This window comes from Grus americana, chromosome Z, assembly GCF_028858705.1.
Source record: "Grus americana isolate bGruAme1 chromosome Z, bGruAme1.mat, whole genome shotgun sequence".
Lineage (NCBI taxonomy): Eukaryota > Metazoa > Chordata > Aves > Gruiformes > Gruidae > Grus > Grus americana.
Genome location: NC_072891.1, coordinates 4,511,979 through 4,533,515, shown reverse-complemented (window position 1 = coordinate 4,533,515; position 21,537 = coordinate 4,511,979). Strand labels below are relative to the sequence as shown.

Here is a 21,537-nt window from a genome sequence, read left to right as displayed (position 1 = left end):
CATCTCTCAGTTCTTGGAGGTTTGAAATCCCATATACTTTATCCTTCCAGGCTTCTGACAATGATGCAAAGGTTGGGGAATCACTGGGCTGAAATTTGCTGACTTTCCTTTTTTCCATCTAATCAGTTCCTGTGTAGAGCTTTGATCACACAGTGTGCAGTTAAAAATGCAAAGAATCGTTATGGTTATTATTGGATGCGATGTCGATACAGGTGAGAGAACTCTGCACCTTTTCGTACTGAGGCTCAAGGGACATACATTTGAAAACAAGTGGTTCAGTGTTGTGAATTCTTAATATTCCACCTTCCATAAACAAACTCCAGGGATTCAGATGTGCAGTTACTACCAGAGTTAATGGCATGAATCTCTATAAATTCCCCAGACAGACAGGTTTCTGGGTCCTTTTGCTGAGACAGTATTTAATTAAGGAAGTGCTTGAGCTATACTGTTTAAGTACCCTTTCTCTTTAGCTTGCTCAGTGATGATCCAATAAAACCTCATCAAATCTTTAGTAATGTGCTTTACTAAACCTGTTAAATACTCTTATTTTTATTTTGCTACTCCATTCCCAATTACACAGGGAAAACAAAGTTACTGAAAGCATCCTCTCCAGGAAAACAATTAGGAACTGCACAAGTGTTTGATTACCCTGGTGGCGTACCAGCCCTAGAGAATGCATCCTTGCAAATCCTAGGGCGATACAAATGAGGAAGAGGCACAAAGTCTTAGTTATGATTTTTCTTTGTACATTAACAGCATCAAAGAAAATATCTATATTGTCTTTTTCTTCTGTTCTTTTTTTTTTTTTTCTTTCCCAGTAAAATAGGGCCTATTCTACTTCATAGTCCATGAAAGATTTCCATTGATTTCTCTAAGAAATGGATCGTGACCATTCATCAGGCTAGGTGCAGCGCCAGGTTTTCGGTTTGCCTCTTCACATTATGACCTACAGAGTTACAGCTTCGTATTTGAGAGACAGCTGCTACATTAGTAATGAAGGAAGCAATGCATATAGTCTAATTAGTCTTTTTGGTTTTTGCTTCCACTTCTAGAGACCTTCAGGACTGAAATGCAGTCTACTGTATAGAAGATGATGCTCAGAATACCACAAGCTGATTTTCCATTGCTGTCATTTACATTGTGTCACCGCCCAAGATGTATGAGGACTCAGCGAGATGCAGAAGATACAATTCCTTTCCCAGATGTTTTATATCTAAAGTAGAAGTTCCCAAACTTAGCCCTAGCTCCACCTAAAAGAAACCTACAGTTTTCCAAAAATCCTGTTCCATAGACTGTGAAACTTGTTTTAAGGCTTTGCGTTTAGAAGGAAAAAAATAGTCACCCAGGTTAGTTAACACATGGTAACTAATGCAAGATAAAGCAACAGAAATTAGTAAGTTAATGCAGGCACCTAGCAGTCATGCCACTTACTAATCGATATTAAAACTGTCTTTGCCCCTGCAGGAAAAAAAATAAAAATCTCCCATGAGCTACCACATAGTTCCTAACCAGAGGAACGAGCACATCTCTCTCTTCTAAGGGCACAGTGCAAAGGCTCCAGCCTTCCTTACAGCAAGGCAGCTCTTCCCTTGGCAATGGAAACCACTTACAACCCGTATAAAGTCCACCCTGAGAATGGTGCACTGTAAATGTAAATCAGACTCTGAGAGAAACAAAACAGGGAGAGGAATGATTTTCTCTGTTGAATCATCTTGTTGCCAGATGCAAGAACCAAGAATGAAGATGGCAGCTGAATTCAATTTGCTCTGCTCAGGATGTAGGAACGTTCACAACTTCAATCAAGGGCAGAAGGAGCTCAGGCTGGGAAAAGGAGGTCCTAGAGGAGAAACAGTTAGGAACAGCTGAGCATACAGAGAAGCAATGAGTTTAGGATGAAACTTCAGCTCTTGTTCAGCTACCAAGAGGACAACTGAATGCAAACGCTCTCTAAGATGGGCTCAGAGCTGCATAAGAGTGTACTCCCCAGAGGTAATTTAATGAGGTGAGGCTAGCTGCCTAGAGGCAGATTTTTAGACGGTGTCCATACACACCTGAAGAGCAGCAGGAAAAACAGCTTTGGGAGGAAAGAGGAGCATAAATCAGACTCATAGGGAAGGAAAAGAAGGGGTAGAGTGCATAGGACAGGTGAAGTTGGGCAAAGAAATATGTTTAGAGAGTCTGGAAGACAAGGATGGAGGAAATTTGTCAGGCTTCAGAGGAGACGTGCAAACTATGCCTGTATGAAAGGGTGTCTGTGACAGGTTTATAAATGCTCCAGAGCAAAAATAATGGTATTATTGCACAGGAGTGCTTCAGGTGTAAGAGAACAGGAAGGGAAAGAAATGTGAACAGTCATACCAGCATTGCATTTGCTTGAACCACACCCCCATGTGTTTTCTTCTAAAAAATCAGATGAAGAGTTCCCTACCTACACATAGGATTACGTTACCTTCTAATGGGTCTTCAACCTCTTCCTCTATCTGCTTGAGTGTCCCGTCCTTCATGAGTTTTTCAGTAAAAATATCAGAAGGTACCAGTTCTCTGACAATCTCGCCGTCATCTTCGGACTTCGCGAGCCATCTTTCACACGGAAATGTGACAGTTTCCGAGCCCTGAAGTAAACGTGACAGAGATAATCTCTTCAAAACAAAGTCAACATATGTTAGCATTTCCCCTTTGAAAATACTATGACGTGCAGGCAAGGATTTTCAACTCATGTATGTATGCATGTGTACGTAGATGCAGACCTGAAATAGTATATAGAAATATATGTCCTCCAGAAAGAGGACATCTGAGGACCCTGAGAACAAGCAATGAACATGTAGCAGGGAGCGGTATTCCCAATGGGTGCGTGAGATGGGCTGTACGATCCAGTAGATCTCTGCTCTTCCCAGTTTTTGATCTTGCGAATTCCTAGTCAGGAATGCACCATTACTGCTGAAGCCATGTCTTACTGAGACTCTGCAATCCCTCTTCAATCCTTATTCAGACAGCATTCTCTGTGAAGTCAGTAGGGGTTTTTTTCCTAAGCCGATACTTCAAGATTTTGCCCTATAATTCTGCGGCTCAAGCTGGTTCCCAGGCAATTCCCATACGTGCATTAAGAGGAGAAAAACAGTGATTTAATTTCTGATCTTTTGTTTTGACTTCACTTTGGTGGAAACGAATATGATTTCTATCATCAAACAAACAAAAACAATAGAACATGTGTTTTCCACTTGGTAAACAAAATCAATCCCAGACTACTCATTAAGAACAGACTCCTGTAAGGCCTCCAAGATGGTTCTGTGTGCTGGGCACCCCAGGCTACGTCTCCATAAAGAAAGGGGCATGAGCCATCATGCAACTTGCAGAGCCCACAAGTCTGAACAGAAAAAAAAAAGAAGTTAGTTTTCATCTCACAGCAACTAAATAAAGGAAGAAAAAATGGCCCTTTCCTTAATGACAACTTCAGCATGTCTCTCCTAAGTAGCACAGGGACTTTTTGCTGTTTCCAGTATTCTGTGTCCCATTACTTTCATTTATAATATACATAAGAATACTATCCATCTTAATTACTCTATGTAATTATTTATCAAACACCGGTTCCTTTCTTCAATCTTTCTACTATTTAAATACTAAAATTTTAATATATAGTAGAAGAAGGAAATAGCTCTCACTGTAGCAATACTGAACGTTGTATTGCTGTGTACTACTCCACTGTACTTCCTGGAGCTGCCGGATCCTGCCGTTGCTGGCACGGTCACTAGGAATAGGTTGTGCACCTAAGATCAGAGCTGCACCCCAGTCACCGTTAACCTGGAATGAAAGGTCACTGTACCACCGCGCACGGGTCCCGGACAAGTTGTTCTGCAGGAGCCAAACCCCTCCAAGGGGCTTGTGTGATTGAATGTCTTGAGTTTGCAGCAGAATCATCCTTTGAACCCACACAGCCTAAACCTTCTGTTCTCAATAAAACACCATTTCTCTTCCCCTCTGCCGCTCCCTGCAGTGCTGCTGTTTAACCCCAGGCTTGCAATTTTTAACTCCGTAAGGCAGTTTGGAGCATGACTTGTACAAAATGGTGTCAAACAAAACTGGCAGCACTTTAGACAATTTCAGACAGTTTACTTCCAAGCATTATTTGTGCTATGCAAACAAAATACAGCACCTAATGACTGGCCACACCACTACTTCTGCCTCCCCATTATCTGCACTGGCTCTCTGACCTCATAACCTGTATTATCTCACTGCATGCTGAGCAGACGAACGGTGCTTATCTCCTCACCTACCATCTGGGAAAACAGCGCTTTCCAGAACGATGCTTCAGTGTGGGAATTCTTTCCTCACGGTAGAGATCCCACTTCAGTCACGTCTCTCACTGAAGCTTTTAACTGCTCCTAATCGTTGATAATGTTGGCTGTACATGTCATTGATATGAACACTGTTTATTTGGTAATAGGATATTTGGGGACTTGAGTGCCTGCACAGTGGGACATAATGTGCAGTTACTGCAAGAGTTAATTGTATCGTTATTGTTAATCACCATGTTATTGCCACAGGTTTTATTGGAGTTTCCTTGTTAGTGATTGCATTAATATTTGTGACGTAAAGTGCACTGTTCTATGTTACCCACAGTAAAATCCTCTTACAGCTTCGAGCAGAATTTGTTTCATTAGAGTCTGAGTCTGGGCCTAAGCTAGAGGCAGGGTATGATAGTGTGTTAAAAGTCAGTGCTTTGCCCTTCTCCAGGTTGCAACAAATGAAATATAATAATCAGATATAATTGGCATGCCAAGACAGAGCTTTATTGGCATGCAACAATCCTAGCTTCCTACTCAAGTGCTTTCAATTTAATCTGAAAAGTTACTGACCTCATTTTTCTTTTGCAGCATTACAGATACATCTAGACACATCTTAGCAGTCTAATCAGGTAGCACAGCTTTTAGAAGCGTTGGCAGCATATTGCTATCCCGTGGCAGGTCATAATATCCTGCGGCTGATCAGCGGCATCATGCAGTGCTCGGCTTTCTTCTTTTTTCCCATGCCATAATCAAAAGATCAGCAGAATTTTAAATCTCTCAATTTTTAAGTTGTTCATGGTTTTCCTACCTTCTTACATCTTCCAAGGTTTCCCACCATCTGTCCTTCAAAGCTGCTGTAATGACTGCAGAGCCATGCAGCCCCTAGCCCCTTTCTGGGCTAATGGAAGAGCATCCAACAGGGAACTCCTGGGAGCTTCCCAGAGTGTAGGTGCAGAAAGAGGCAGCCCAGGAATTTTTTTTCCTTTGGTTTCCATACCTTTGCACATTCCCCTCTTCATCTTCCCTAGTCTATGACCAATATCTCCAAAACCAGTGTCATCTTGCTCATTAACCTAATGAAGCTATACAAAGCAAGGGTTAGTCAATACACAGATACAATGTCTGATAATAACGGACTGGCAAAAAGGTGATAATGAGAAACAATCAAAGGGTATTGGCTTGTCAAGAAGCTTGTACAGGAGGATACAGGCTTGAGCATGATGAGGAAGGTTCAAGGCAGACCTTTGAGTTGATTGTGAGGCAAAGAGAGTAAAACATATCCTGGAAGTTTTGGAGGAGGAAGCAAGATGAGAAGTAGGTTCACCATGACTGAGCAAGCCGTGTTTACACCAACACTTGATATTAGGAGCTTTTTCGGGAGGGGGCAGACTTGACCATTGAGGTGGAGATGAAAGCTGACATCCCTTCAGAATAAGGGGATAAAGGACAAGACAGAATAAAGAGCCCAGGTGTTCCCAAACACAGCTACTGCTCCAATTCTGAACTGGTCCCGAAGAGGTGATTTTCTTCTGAACTTCCCTGCAGCCAGACTCATTCCTGTTCCTACAGCCAGCATCTGAAAGCAGGGCCAAGGAACAGTTTCTTATGTAGACAAGATCAAGATGACCTGTCTGGCTGCACTGCCTTAATCCTGTTGACATGAGCAACCAAAAGTGCTAGGACTTAACCTGATGTTTTTAATATGAATGATTCAGGAAATTGCACTGACAGGCATTTTGCTTGTCTTAATTGTACTGGCTCCCTGCATTTATTCTTCCAGAATTAAGGGACTGATGAAACTATTTCTTGTCCATGCTTTTTATCTTGTTGATACTTTTTATTTTAAAATGGTACGCCCACTTCGCACTTTCTTCCCTGTGATTGTTCAAAACAAAACTACACATGAAAATATGAAGCTTTGGTCTCTTGTGTCACTCAAAACCACCATTATATAAGTTAGCCTTGGGTACTTTGGGTTGTCCAGTGACAGTGGTGCAGCTCAGCACAGGGACATCTGCTCAGCCCTGTAATTCTTTAGCTATATTTGCACAGCAATGGGTACAAACCCAGGAATTTCCCCTCTCAGTCCAGCAAGCAAGTCATGATAACATTGCCTCCGAACCCAGCAGGCAGATCACTCCTTCACACAAAAGATAAAGAGTAGTGAAGACCTCCAAAAGGTGGAGGAGCAACATCACTGCTTTGCTCTCATCCACTGCCAGGAGGAAGTAACTGTATTCTAGTCAAAAGGTACAATGGGGACAGCATTTTTTAAAAAGCAATGATTGCAGAGTCTTATAATCAACATTTGAAAAATAAAACATGGTAATACATGTTTGTTGTTCCCAGATCCCCAAGCTCTAGCAAGTTCATTAGCGTACATTGTTCCTGAGGGAGTCATTTTTCACTGTTAATCACGCTTTGCATACAGGAGACGCGCTTTGGGAAATGGAAGCGGCTGCTAATGGAAATGCATTGCAGAGTGCTGGGATTCGCAGCCTACCTTTCCATTTGGCAACAGTCTCCGAATCGCCACACGGTCCAAATGCCATCCAGAGTTCAGTCCTCCACCCTTGTGTCCTATGCGAATCTTTTCAATAACATCACCAACATCCTCCAGCTACGGAAAAAAAAAAGAAAAAAAAAAGAAAAAAAAAAGAAAAAAAAAGAAAAAAAGAAAAAAAAAGAAAAAAAAAGAAAAAGAGAAAGATTATGGCATGAACAACAGGCGACTTTTGAGACATTACATTTTTAGCTTATTTCCTATTTTTCCAGTCTGTATGAAGTCCTAGGGGAGCAAATATTAGTGTTGATGTCAATTACACCCTAACTTGCATTTTAGCTAAAGGGTTTCCCTGAACTTCTGTTCCAAAAATGGAGAGAATCTTGCTTTACACAAGAGATAGGTATGAGATTGGTTTAGTTGCACAGCAGCAATCCTGCATCTGAGTGGGACTGAAGGTAATTTTTTCGAAATTGCAATGCTGCTGTGTCTTAAATTGTTCTTTTTCATATCCCTTTCCTTTTTAAACACTTACATGCACTCTTATAACACTGGAAGAATAGCTTTGAGTTCAAAGTACAATATTTACAGCCTGGCATTTTATATTATCTCTCTCCCGTTACACCACAGAATCCCAATGCCATTCTGAGCAGGTCAACGGGATCACTATCTTATGAAGTGCCTACTCTTCTTTTATGCCTCGCTTTATTACTTGAGTAATTTGTTACTAGTTCATTACTTTTAAGTCACCTCCCTTCCAAAGGCTTGAACAGGAAAAAGTGATATTTGCTCCTAAGTAATAGCTTTTGCTTATTTCAGTGCAAGCTTTTGTACAGTTGGTCTTTAAAAAAAAAACAAGGCTGGCTGCAAACCTCCTTTGCACATAGGGAAGCACAGTGAGCTGTCTTTCTGTCCATGGGGACTTGGAGTCTTTTCTTCTTGGAAACATGAGAAAACTGAACATCTCAATTTGCACTGCTGGAGACTACTCCCTTCTTCTCTCCCCAGCTAACAGCATTGCCCCATACTGAAGAAAAGACATGAGTAATTTTGGTGGACTCCTCGACTCAGTAAGACTGATTGGACTACTCAAGAAGTTCACACGATTTGACTTTGCCAGCCCTGCCCTGGCTTTAGACAGCATGAGCATCAGTTGCAAAATAGTTAAATGATCCAAACTAATTTCTAAAACCTATTCATGCTCACAAGCATACAGTAGGAGAAAAGTATTTTCTTCCTCCTTTGTCCTGTCCAAATACTCAACTTTCAATGAGGATTCTAATCAATACATAGCAGTAAAGTGACGCTTGACCCATAAAGAGTCATGTTAAAGAAGTGGTCTTTACTCTGCTGCATGCATCTCGAACAAATCATCACTTGGGAGCACAGCTGAGACCAATCTCTAATATTTTTTGCCTCTTTTGCAAAATACAAAATGGTAGGAGCAGTTAAAAACACTAAAACAAACAGGCAATTCTCAGTTTGTGTTTCCTGAGATCCCTAAACTCTTTTTAAGGTCTGTTGAACTCCAAATTATGGGGCTACACAAGTAGGTAAAAGAAGAATATATTTTGCTTCATCCCCATCTCCTGCAGCAAGAGGAACTGGTGAAGAGAGAATGGAGTTTGGGGACAGGTTAATATGATGTTATAAATCTGGAGAACAAACTGCATTTTCACTCACTTCATCTAAGAAAAGTACTGATGTTTCAGATTCCAGCGAACCTAAAATAAATCATATGGAATAAAGAAATAACAATAACACTCTGTTTAAAATTTATACCTATGGATTAATGCAACCTCTATTATGAAAAACTACGTGGAAACTCCACAGGAATAAGTCTTATTCTTTGTTTTTAAGGAATCACATTGGGGATTTATTTTATGATTCATGCCATATAACAACAATGTGGGCTGGAAACATTTTAACTTGTTAAAAAAATTAGTTTAAAATTTGCCTTCAATTATTTTACAAAACCAAACCAAACTAAAAACACAGAGAGGTTGTGCTGGCCTCTACAAAGTCAGTGTTGATGTTTCATCCAGCGAGGGAAAGTGAGGACATGAAGCAGTACCAAAAGGATAAGCCAGAGCAGGACTGCCTATATTTTTGTCTCTCACAAATTCTCAGGAATAACAATATATTATGAATAGAAATTACTGAATACTGTATATGTAAATGAGCTCACTCATTTATGTGCACTGGTTTAGTATATGCATACAGTTGTGCAAACACTTCAGGAGATATTTGATAAGATCTTTCAAGAAGTTAGCCTCAGGTATTCAAAAATCAGGGTGTCTGCAGCAAAATAACAATCTCTCCATCCAAGGATACGTAGAAACAGATCATGATGCTCAGGTTGCCATAGAGTTAGAAAAAATGAACAGACCATGCACCCCAAATGAAGTGCTACGTAATTAATGAGCACCATGGACCAGATCCTTCAACATAATCTGCTGAAACAGGAGTATGAAAGGATGCATAGGGACCTTAAACACGAGGCAGCTAGGTTCAGCAATACTGCAAGCGTTTGTTCAAAGTATTGCAAACTGCAAGAGAAAGCAAATATGCAAGCAAGAGTGATACAGAGAGATTCACATATTAGACCTGGTATGGAGGGAGATCGATACCCTCTTTTTACCAAGTATAGTCTAGGAAGTGGAAGATGTAAAGACTTTCCAAAGTGCCTCTCAACTCTACGGGGCAGGGAAGGCTCCATCTCCACGTATTGGTACATCTCAGCTCCATGGTAAATTTGCACCAGCCCTTACAAGGCTTACCATGGCATTAGGCCACAGGGACACAGCATGTTGACTACTTTAAGTTGCTACTAACTGGAGGTCAGTGAGAAAAGATCTGCTCCAGTACACAGTAAGTTTGTTACAGACTTTATTCTCCAAATAAAAGAGCTGAATAGCTTTCCTTGAAAGAGGAAAAATTCCCACTTCGCTCCATTTTCTCTTCTTAATCTCCTTAGGACAACCTAATGACAGTGAGCATCTTTGATCTTACCTCCACGATGAACTGATTCACCGAATTCCTTTCAAAATACATCCTTTGCTCTCTCTTGTTGAGGCACAGGGATTTCTGCTGAGTGCAGATCCCATCGCTTCCATAGAGAACAATGAAGACGTCTGCATCCGTGCCAGCTCCAAAGATATCACTGGTGTAGACCGTGATCTCGTAAGGAACAACTAAATTAGGAAATTGTAGAAAATTAAAACAAACAAATGAAAGTTAGTAAGCAGTGTAACAATGCTCCTAAGAACTAAATTAGGAAATGGCAGAAAATTGAACAAATGAAAGCTAGTAAGCAGTGTAGCAATGCTCCTAAAAACATTTTAATAAAACAAATTCTGGATTAGAAAACTTAACAGTTAAAGAGGACAGGGTAGGAATCGCACACTTGTGGTCATTCAGTTATCAAGCTGGTCAGTTCTATGAGAATCCAGAGGAATTTCCTGTAACCTTATAAGGCCAATCTACCTTGATGCATGTTCATTTACTGAGATTTTGGGATTAATCACATGATCAATGTGTTGGGTTTGCGTGGCAAGGTTTTGGTAGCGGGGGGGCTACAGGGGTGGCTTCTGTGAGAAGCTGCTAGAAGCTCCCCCTGTGTCTGACAGAGCCAATGCCAGCCGGCTCTAAGACGGGCCCGCCGCTGGCCAAGGCCAAGGCAATCAGCGCCTCTGTGATAACATATTTAAGAAGAAGAAAAACACTTAGAGAGAGAGCTTTTGCAGCCGGAGAGAGGAGTGAGAAGATGTAAGAAACTCTGCAGACACCAAGGTCAGTGCAGATGGAGGGGGAGGAGGTGCTCCAGGCGCCGGAGCAGAGATCCCCCTGCAGCCCCTGGTGAAGACCATGGTGAGGCAGGCTGTCCCCCTGCAGCCCATGGAGGAAGGATGAGGGGGTGTAGCTATTCCACCTGCAGCCCGTGGAGGACCCCACACCGGAGCAGGTGGAGGCACCTGAAGGAGGCTGTGGCCCGTGGGAAGCCCACGCTGGAGCAAGTTCCTGGCAGGACCGGTGGCCCCATGCAGAGGGGAGCCCACGCCAGGGCAGGTTTGCTGGCAGGACTTGTGACCCCGTGGGGGACCCCACACTGGAGCAGTTTGCTCCTGAAGGTCTGCATCCCGTGAGAGGGACTCCATGCTGGAGCAGGGGAACGATGAGAGGAGTCCTCCCCCTGAGGATGAAGAAGCGGCAGAAACACCGTGTGATGAACTGACCGTAACCCCCATTCCCCGTCCCCCTGTGCCGCTGAGGGGGGGAAGGTTGAAGCCGGGAGTGAAGTTGAGCCCGGGAAGATGGGAGGGGTGGGGGGAGGTGTTTTAAGAGTTGATTTTATTTTCTCATTCCTCTACTCTGTTTTGCCTAGTAATAAATTAGATGAATTCCCTCTCTAAGTTCGGTCTGTTTTGCTCGTGACGATAATTAGTGAGTGATCTCTCCCTGTCCTTATCTCGACCTACAAGCATTTCGTTATGCCTTTTCTCCCCTGTTTAGTGAATGAGGGGAGTGAGAGAGCGGCTTTGGGGGGCACCTGGCCTCCAGCCAGGGTCAACCCACCACAGTCCTTTTTGGCGCCCAACGTGGGGCACGAGAAAATCGAGATAAGGATAGTAATTGGAGGAGGTAACGGGCAAAACATTGACTGAACTTAGCTTGAGAGTGAAATATTGGTGAAGGGACGAGAGGTGGATTCTGCGTGTATTGTCTACTTTTGTTTGGTGTTGTGATAGTGTAGTTTTGATTTTGGTGTGGGGGAATTCTTTTTCTTTTCCTTGTTGATGAGATTAGTGTGTGTGTGTGTGGTTTTTGTGTTGAATGTATATTTTAATAATTCTTAAATATGTGATTTACAGAGGCGAGGGGTGGAATGTGTTGAGTTTGCGTGGCAAGGTTTTGGTAGCGGGGGGGCTACAGGGGTGGCTTCTGTGAGAAGCTGCTAGAAGCTCCCCCTGTGTCTGATAGAGCCAATGCCAGCCGGCTCTAAGACAGGCCCGCCGCTGGCCAAGGCCAAGGCAATCAGCGCCTCTGTGATATAACATATTTAAGAAGAAGAAAAACACTTAGAGAGAGAGCTTTTGCAGCCGGAGAGAGGAGTGAGAAGATGTAAGAAACTCTGCAGACACCAAGGTCAGTTCAGATGGAGGGGGAGGAGGTGCTCCAGGCACCGGAGCAGAGATCCCCCTGCAGCCCCTGGTGAAGGCCATGGTGAAGCAGGCTGTCCCCCTGCAGCCTATGGAGGAAGGATGAGGGGGTGTAGAGATTCCACCTGCAGCCCGTGGAGGACCCCACACCGGAGCAGGTGGAGGCACCTGAAGGAGGCTGTGGCCCATGGGAAGCCCACGCTGGAGCAAGTTCCTGGCAGGACCGGTGGCCCCATGCAGAGGGGAGCCCACGCCAGGGCAGGTTTGCTGGCAGGACTTGTGACCCCGTGGGGGACCCACGCTGGAGCAGTTTGCTCCTGAAGGTCTGCATCCCGTGAGAGGGACTCCATGCTGGAGCAGGGGAACGATGAGAGGAGTCCTCCCCCTGAGGATGAAGAAGCGGCAGAAACACCGTGTGCTGAACTGACCATAACCCCCATTCCCCATCCCCCTGTGCCGCTGAGGGGGGGAAGGTTGAAGCCGGGAGTGAAGTTGAGCCCGGGAAGATGGGAGGGGTGGGGGGAGGTGTTTTCAGAGTTGATTTTATTTTCTCATTCCTCTACTCTGTTTTGCCTAGTAATAAATTAGATGAATTCCCTCTCTAAGTTCAGTCTGTTTTGCTCGTGACGTTAATTAGTGAGTGATCTCTCCCTGCCCTTATCTCGACCTACAAGCATTTCATTATGCCTTTTCTCCCCTGTTTAGTGAATGAGGGCAGTGAGAGAGCGGGTCTGGTGGGCACCTGGCCTTCAGCCAGGGTCAACCCACCACAATCAGAAAACACTCAGTATATTTATACCTGCCATCTAAAGTTATTGAAACAGGATTTACTTCAACAGCTCAAGTCTTAAAGCAAAACATGAATTCACAAATTTTTTAGCAACTAGGCAGATGGATGAAGTTAAGCCAACTGGAAGCAGTATATAAATATTCAAGATAGCCTTGTTGGTAAAAAACTTTCATTACTAAACGAGTGACAAAAATCAATCATAAGGAAAAGAAGTAAAACCCTCTGCTGTCCACTCTGATCTAGTTTTCTCTTAGTACCTCTTTCTCCTTAACACCAAGGCGAACAGGGTAAATTACTAGCAGATCAACGGTGAATGCAGGACAGTAAGGATCAAGCCTCTAAATGATCGCTTATTTTGTTCCCTTGGTTTCTCCAGAATATCCCGTCACCCCAAAATCTGATGCCAGCTTTTGTCCTTTTCCATCTTCACAGCTTCTCATTGCTGAGTCCTGCTGGAGCACGACTCAGACTTGCTCAGGAATAAGTCTGACCCAGGAATAAGACTGGGGCTCTGTTCCTGGCTCTCCTACAGATTTGTAGAATACCCTTATTTATGCCACTTTCCACCTCGGTTTCCAAGTTGAGATGGTGTTTAGCTCACAGAGTGAGACTTATGTTCAGATGTCTGCACATCAAATAGGTGTGTACATCTCCAGATGTAATCACTAAAGTCAATGCAGCTTGAAGAAAAAGTCAGACAAACCAATGCAGGCATCTTCCTCGAGGTTAGCTGAATCATTCTCCAAATCCACCATCTGTGAATGACCAAACATTTATTGATGATAATGAGAATTCAGACACTCCACTGCCATGAGGACATGTAAATTCAGGTGTGCCATTTGGCAAACTGAACCCCATCCCCATCTCTTGTAAATCCTTTCTGAAATCTATAGATGAAAAATGCCAGGAAAGCCTTGGGCACCACTGATGAGCTACAGGGACTTCTCCTGCCACAAGCAGACACAATCCTTGTAGTCCACATCGCTACACATAAGCACAGCCTTCAACACCAGCACTGTCACCAAGATCCTCTCCCTGCTGTCCCTTTCCCATACACCGCCCACCCAGCTTCCACCGTTTCCTACCCCTCACTACAATCTTCTCAGCTGCTTGTCATCTGCATCCTCCTATGCTGCAGTGACTTCAGTCATCTTTGCTATTTACACTACAGCACTTTGTGCTATATTTCAGATTCAGCATCCCTGTTAGGGTAGAGAGAAGGTTTCTGGCACCACGTCTGTTACTGCTGGAGTAACTCTGATTATGCGTATCAGAGACTAATCATTCATTAAAAATCCCAGGCTCTCTAAATACGGCTCTCAGGAGAACAGAGATGAAGAAGTTTTCTTCTACAGAGAGTCAGCCTGGAGGTACTTAATATTCTTTCTGCCCAGCTCAATGAAATCTGCTCTGCTGTGCTGCAGGTAAACTGGAATAGTTTCTCCAGCATGTAAGAGGAGGGAAAAAAAATCTGGAGACCAAGAATCGCATGCTACGCATTATGAATTAAAAATTATCTTCTCTGCTGAAGTCCGTGGCGCTTGCTCTTGTTGCCTGAATATTAACGTCAGCTTAGAACTGAATCAGCAAAGCAGCACTGTAACAATGTCACTAGCAGCACAACTTTCAGCTGTCAGACTCCTATTTCATTTACATGGCAGTTTTAAAGTTGTATCCCCACAGGCATGATTTTAATTGGACTGCCAATGACATGTTTTCATCGTTTGTTCAGTGTGAAACAATTCTGGCACGAGTCATCACAAAGCAAATCAAACCATTTTAGCTACCTCTAGCAAACTGGAGCCCCCAGGTTAATAGTTAGGAAACCAGAATGCAGTAAATAGCACAGTGGGAATGGTTTAAATGGTGAAACAGCCTAAGCTGGAACTGGGTTTGGTGTAATCTTTTTGCCAGAGAGGCCTGACTATTTTCAAAGGCTGGATGTGGACAGCTGACAAAAATCAGGTTTACAGGAACTATGTACTCAAAGGCATGGTATGCCAGAAACTCTTACATCATTGTAGTATACTGGGACATTAATAAATTATATAGCCAACATCTGCATCAACATATATATCAACTGGGATAATATGGAAAAACCTGATGAGAAGCACGTACAAGGTCTTTGGGTTATAGTCACTCCTACGAACATATTCACTACACCTATCTACAAATTTATTTTTTCAAACATAAAGACTGTTACATCTTCCAGTTGACTGCCAAAAGTGAGGAAGGGAGCAAAGAGTATCCATGCCTCTGCTCCAGACAGTTTAGGTAAAGAAAGAAAGACACGAGGGAAAAAAAAGAATAATAGCTTGGTCAAAGCATGGGAGAGGCACAAAGAGATGACATTGGTAGATCCTCAGAGAAGAAACATGATTTTAGCCTACAGACTGTGGAATAGGAGGATCTGGACATTGGAGGGTTGGCCAGCCAGCGTGAAGGAGACCTTCAACTTGAACCACAGTGTTGACAGTAAAAAGGAAGGAGCCAAAGCAGCTGGTAGTCTTCTATATGGTTATTCTCACAACTACTTATGAAGAAGGAAACTGAGGCAGAAAAAGGGAGATTGAGCAGCTCTAACTTTTGATGTTTAAATAAGGAACTGCAAGAGGTGAGGTTTTTGATACCATCAATGCATACAATGAGGGATGCAATGAGATAGGAGACTTCTTTGGTGTGAACAACTTATCACTTGTCTAGAGTGACCTAGGAAGCACCTGGCAGCACATGGGGTGGAAATCATCTCTCAGGTTCCAGACATCATCCCTCATCTTTGTGGCATCCAACCTAATGAAGTGAAAAGGTAATTTTGACAGTGCCCTGAAAGTGGGCCAGCAAATATTTGTTGACAACTTGAAATGAGTCAGATCAGGGAGGGACAAGTCAAATACAGTCCCAGGGCTGTGAGTTCCCTGCACACAGTCAAGGATGCACATGTGAAAGAGAGGGCAACAGAATAAGAAAAATATTTCCAGTCACTTATTTCAAGAAAGCCATGTTATCTGATTCTTGATGTTCTGGAGGCAGGAATATAAGCTGCCTGAACAGAAGACTTTGAGGTGCCATAGCAGACTTGAAAATTATCAGCTTAGCACTCAGAAGGAGCTCCCAAAAGACATTGGATTTACCCCAAACATTAATTTAGAGGGGAGTGAAGTGAAGAGTAAGGAAAAATTGGAGAATGCTAAAAGAGGCAGACTGGTGCACCACACTGAAGAAATGCTGGAAGAGGGTATTTCAGCAAGAGAGGGGTGTGCAATGCCAAAGACACTGGGAGAACCAAGGCTTGGAAGCAAGACCAAAGTGTCTGCTTTGCAATAGAAACAGTAATATTAGAATAGCACAAGATCAAAGGGAAACTGGAGACAAGGAAGACAGCTTAGAATGGGCTGAGGACTTGGAGATGAAAGGGCAAGAGGGAGCAAAAAGGCAGTCATACACAACCACATGGCTTCTGATGTCTCTCTGATTTGGGAAATACAGGAAATGTTAGTCTAGAGCTCCCAGAGGAATTTTCTTGTAGTAATTGGAATAGTTGGCATGTGATGTATTTATAATTTTTTCAAAGCCAGTTCAAGGGAGAGGCCAAGCCTATAAAACTGCATGAGCTAGTGAGATTTTATCTTCTGTAATAATGGGTGTATCCTGGGGAAATGGCATTCTGCTCACATGGGATATATTCTGTTGTCTGCAGTTCTGCAGGGAAGATAACTCTCTCAATGGCTCCATCATCCTCCGATTTATCCAGCCAACGGCCACAAGGGAACTTGAGGCACTGTCCCAGTGATGGGGCATCAATCTCCACCCATTCCAGAAACCAGCCAGTTGAATTACCTGTGGTTGGAAAGATAACAGTGAATAACCCACAAAGCCTTTATAGACAACAGCAAATGAATCATTGCATTCCAGACCTCTGAGAAATAAATCTTCCTCTCTTTTGCCAGTGGAATAATAGAACAGATACCATAAAGATCATTGCAAGCATTAGATTGTGCAGGTTTGAGCTAAGGTGCTTTACGTTCTCATATGTGTCAGGTTAAAGATGTGCTCGTGGAAGTGCTAAATACACCATCGCTTGGATTAATTTGCCTTTGTAATAAGACAGAGGAGTTATCAACAAACATGTCCCTTGCTGCCCCATAGGGAAGGAATTCCACTGCTTCCCTGGTTTTAAGTAGAGACACATCTATGTCTAAGAAGCAGCTAGGACTTGATGATGAAAACAACAAAAATATTGATAAAAGAAATGAGACAAGTCTATAGGTCCCATGTGGAACAAGAAAAATTATCAGGTTTTGTGATACATGAGAAATCTCTCTAAAGATGTGGCTGAAAAACTAAAGAGCCTCTTGCAGAGACGGAGGTTGCAAAGGTACCTGCAAGTTGCCACCACCATGCTGTTATCGCCACAGCTATGGGAATGGCATTAGCAGCAAGTATAGTAGCAGTAACAGCCGAAGTGACAGCAAGGATCTGTCACTAAAAGGTAAATTATGTTTAGGGTCTTTGAGGCAGGTTATTTTATATGGCAATGTGCCTAATGCACTAGAAATACCACATTACAAAGCAGATTATCTTACCTTTATTGTCATGGCCTATCTTGATTTTTTTCAGGTCTCCAATGTCCACAGACTCCACTGTAAACTCATCTATCTTCCCACGCTCAAATTTGTTCTTGTTAATCTTTGAGGCCTTTAGACTGACTATCCCTGTTGTGGTGATGCAAAAGGACATTGTTCAGCATGTGAAACAAATGCTCTGGGCATGTCAACAGTGGAACAGGGGAAGTGGCTAAAAAGTAAAAAACGTCTTTTCATCTCAAGATAGAATAGATCTGAGCTTTGTCTCTCCATCCCTCTGAACCCAAATCAACACCCAAAATATACATAATTCCTTTCTTGAGTGATCCTCTGGCAGTGCCACAGGAACGATGCTGTTGTGCTGCGTTCACAGCTCAGGAAATGGGTCCTACCCACCAGTTCCCTGTCACTCTCATAGGCATCCGAGTCACTGCACACACAGCTCGGCTGCTTCCAAGAGCATTTGCTCATCAGCTGATTAAATACTTCTGGGCCGCTCAAAGAGGCAGAGGAGAGCTGGGTTTCAGGAGCATGCTGATTCATTGCTGAGGAAAGCAAATCATTCACCGCATTCACTACGCAGTAATGTAGTTCCAGTCAACTGTGCTGTTTCTATAATTGAAATTAAAGCCTTTAGATCGGCAGCTGGTGCAAATCAGCATCGCAAACTTTGACAGTGATTTGCAGCAGCTGGTTGTATGCTCCCAGCTATCACGATGCATGCGGAGACAGCGAGAACATGAAGTTGTGCTAAAAAAGGAGTGAGGAATGGGTACTGAGGAAACAAAAGGAAACCATGACCTGTCTTTTCAGGTATCCAGCAGAGAGGTGCTATCCTTTTCCATCACGTGAAGCCATACCTGTATCATCTTTACTTCCATAGAGAGTGATGAAGACGTTGGCATCTGTCCCAGCATTCTTCTTGTCACCGGTTTTCACTTTCACAGTGTATGTTGTTGATTTAGCTGTCAGATAAAATATCTCAATTTAAGAGTGTGAAGTCTGAGCAGGAATTAACTCTACTTTTCATTGCATATGTCTGTTTGGTTTGGGTTTTATTTTGACTGATCACAGTCATGTTGTAAGCTCTAATTCCTGTCATATGCTGTGGTAGCTCCTGGGGTGAGCAGAGTCTTCTACTGCTCCAGTCATTCAGTACATTGTCTGCGTATCAACAGATAAGTAATGTGCTCAAGCCTTCCCATTTGCTTCCTGGGAATCTCTAAGACTCCTCAAAGCTGCCTCTGCCTATACTATTTCATAAAAAACCCAACATCCCCTCCTTAGCACCAAATAATATGTGTGCATGTAACACATACCAGAAGGTATGTGCACTTTGACGTATTCAGTTCGTATTCACAAACACATCCTTCACAATAGCATCATTAGGGATGTTTTTATCGCATCATCATTAGCAAGTGCAGTAAACTCATAAAAAAATGTGGAAAAGCCTAATATAGTCTTCACTGTGCTACAAAAATGTACTCAAGATTTCCAAAACAGGACCTTTCCTCCATAGTTAGACACATGTTTCCAAGATGCTGCTCAGCCAGCAGGTCCTCCCAAACCAAAAGGCTAAACAATTTGTGGAAATTTGTTGGCTATATAATTTGTGGAAATTATTCATGTATTCAAAAGCATCTGAAGGGGGAATTAAGGGAGAGTTTAAGACCTTTCACCGGCAGTGAAGCCAGCAGAAGTGCTGGGGGCTCAGCACCTTTCAGCATCAGCACCAGGAGTGTGTCATTGCTTTATGGTTACCATGCAAAATTACACACAAAGTTATTTCAGAGGACAACGGACACAAGCAGCAAGATGGAAAGTGAGACAAATTTAGGTCCCTTCCCTTTCTCTGGTCATGTTTGCTCTCCGCTCGGCTTTATGTTGAAACATGTAATCATTCCATTCCATGATGTGAAATGGCTGCGATTTATGCCTTAGATATTAGCAACTAATGTGCATTTCAGTTGAGAGATGATGACTGAACATGTTATCCACCTTCCTAGCTTCCTCACTTTGGGTCCAGTCTTGCAAGATGATTAAATCCCCTAGAAATTAGGAGCGTCCACTCCTCACTGGCTGGCATGCACTTGCCACCTCATTCACACCTGAAAACTTCATGGCTGGGGCAGAATTACTCACAGCCCAGTGAACACTAACCACTAATGCCCTTAGCACTGATAATAACTTGGTTCCTTTTCAACCCCATACTGGAAGAAATACAAGGCCAACATAAACCTTTCTGTTCCAGGCCCAGCGTTGCAAGAGACTGGCCATCATTTTCCGAATCTTTCTTTACAAATGCTTCATCCACTGGGACCAGCTCCCTGACAATCTGACCGTCATCTTCCTCAACTGCTAACCATCGCTGGCATGGAAAATAATACCTACAAGAATGACAGCAGCACCCAGCACTTACACAGGACTTCACAGGCTTTAATAACATAAATAAGCACAGATCAGAGGCTACTTAAAGAAAACAAGATTACTCAAAGCTGAACAATACATCTGTTTTCATCTCTGAGCTTTGGTATTGTTTGTGGGAGCTAAATCCATAAATAGGTTAGTGAGCACTTACTGAAAAGTGCTGTTTCTGAGCTGTCAGCCCCATATGATTGATTTCTTTTAGTTTTCGCTCCCAGAAATAACTCGAGGCAACCTCTGGCATTTTATGTTTCTGAAGAGTGGACCCATCTTGAGGTCTCTATGAGCAGTCCCACCCACCAGAGCATTGTGCAACTTTTAAGCATGTGACTTCAGACATGTTCCATCTTAAAGACAAGCCTGTATTTCAGGTTGCCAACAGCTTGGGCTTTGCTCATCCAGCTGTCTGTGAAAATCATGGGAGTTTGCTTAGATCAGGACCTGCTTTTGGCCCAGATCTTTGCATTAGGTACAAAAGACAAACAAAATGTCTTCCAGGATGGGGCCTTGCAAGGAAATATATAAGTGCAGGCTCTGCAAGGGGACATCTTCTCCTGGGAGGAACTCTCCCTCCTGAAACAAAGAAAAGCTGAGGTTTCCTTCCAAACACCACCAGTTTCCTAACTGCAGAGATGCTGGGACAGCAAAACCCCACACAGAGGTACCCCAGAATGGCCCCACGTTCAGTATAAAAGCACAATCATCACAAGGCTCCCAAAGGATGCCTGCTCCCTGTGAGTTGGTGAGGAGCTACGACGATGCCCTTCTGCATCTCCTCTGCCTTCCCGTGGTTCTGCAGGCTCCTGAGAACGTGCCCCCTTTTCTGACCATATGAAAAGGGTGCGACAGGCTGCTCACGTGGTGCTCTCCTTGAGGTCAACAATTTCTACCCTCTCCAGGAACCAGCTTGGGCTAGCACCAGAGTTATCATGGCGAATCCGCAGCTTCTTCAGCTCACCCAGGTCAATAGCTTTGATGGTGAACACATCCACCTGCACAGGAGGCAAGAGGCAAATAACTGTGTTTCCCAGAAAAGGGGAAAGAAAGGCAGTAAATGGCCATGGGTAATCTTTTTTCCCCATTAAAACAAAAGGTGTTTGTAAGTCCCCCTTGTATTCCTTGGGTGGATGTACTAAAATAACTACAGAGCTGTGAGGTCTCCCGTTAACATTCATGCTTGGCTCCTAGAAGGCAGTAATAGCCACGGAGCTACACAACCCTTCACTGCTGTCTTTACCTCATCACCATTTCAGCTTCCTTTAGGTTTAACCCATCTCTCCTAAATCTCATTCCTTTCAGGCTTAGTATTTTGCCCCAGACTGAATCCGGAACTGGACACAAATGTATTGACTCCATGGAAACTCTCCTGTGCACCTCTATGTGCTTTATTTCAAACCACAGAATTTCTTCCTTTTGTCATTTACTACAACCAAGAGGTTCATTTATTAGCTATATTAGTGTGGCAGGATGGTCCTTGTTATCATAATACTTTAAAAATCTTAATGTGATTAACTTGTTGGTAGGCTTTGGGTTTGTACTCCCAAGAGCAGAGCACGTTACATTTGCAGCTTGGAGCTCTTCCCATGGAATGAAGAACCATGTGCAGGTTGCAGCTTCACCGGTGCCAAGCTCATAAATCACAGCTAACAGCTTATTTAACAACCTTAGGCTTTTTCGTGATTGCGAGTTTTCCACAGCTGCTTATTGTTTCCGTAATTTTTTGTTATTCAGAATTATTCCTTGAACAATTCCTGGCTAAATAGTAACTTGTTAATTGTTCATAAACATTTTTATG

The 21,537-nt window shown here is 43.1% G+C and overlaps 1 protein-coding gene across 2 annotated transcripts in view; it reads right to left on the bottom strand.

The window, feature by feature from the left end:
- Positions 1-21,537, bottom strand: part of LOXHD1 (lipoxygenase homology PLAT domains 1) — a 150,357-nt gene that overhangs the window by 52,123 nt on the left and 76,697 nt on the right. The window contains exons 22-29 of one of the 2 annotated variants that reach the window (XM_054809183.1): positions 20,601-20,734; positions 19,557-19,705; positions 18,179-18,283; positions 17,319-17,447; positions 16,408-16,572; positions 9,799-9,980; positions 6,787-6,903; positions 2,450-2,612 (exon numbers count right to left, since the gene is read on the bottom strand). In XM_054809183.1, coding sequence (XP_054665158.1) covers positions 2,450-2,612; positions 6,787-6,903; positions 9,799-9,980; positions 16,408-16,572; positions 17,319-17,447; positions 18,179-18,283; positions 19,557-19,705; positions 20,601-20,734 — 1,144 coding nt within the window. The remainder of the gene's footprint in view (positions 1-2,449; positions 2,613-6,786; positions 6,904-9,798; positions 9,981-16,407; positions 16,573-17,318; positions 17,448-18,178; positions 18,284-19,556; positions 19,706-20,600; positions 20,735-21,537) is intronic. The other variant, XM_054809184.1, reaches the window with a different exon arrangement.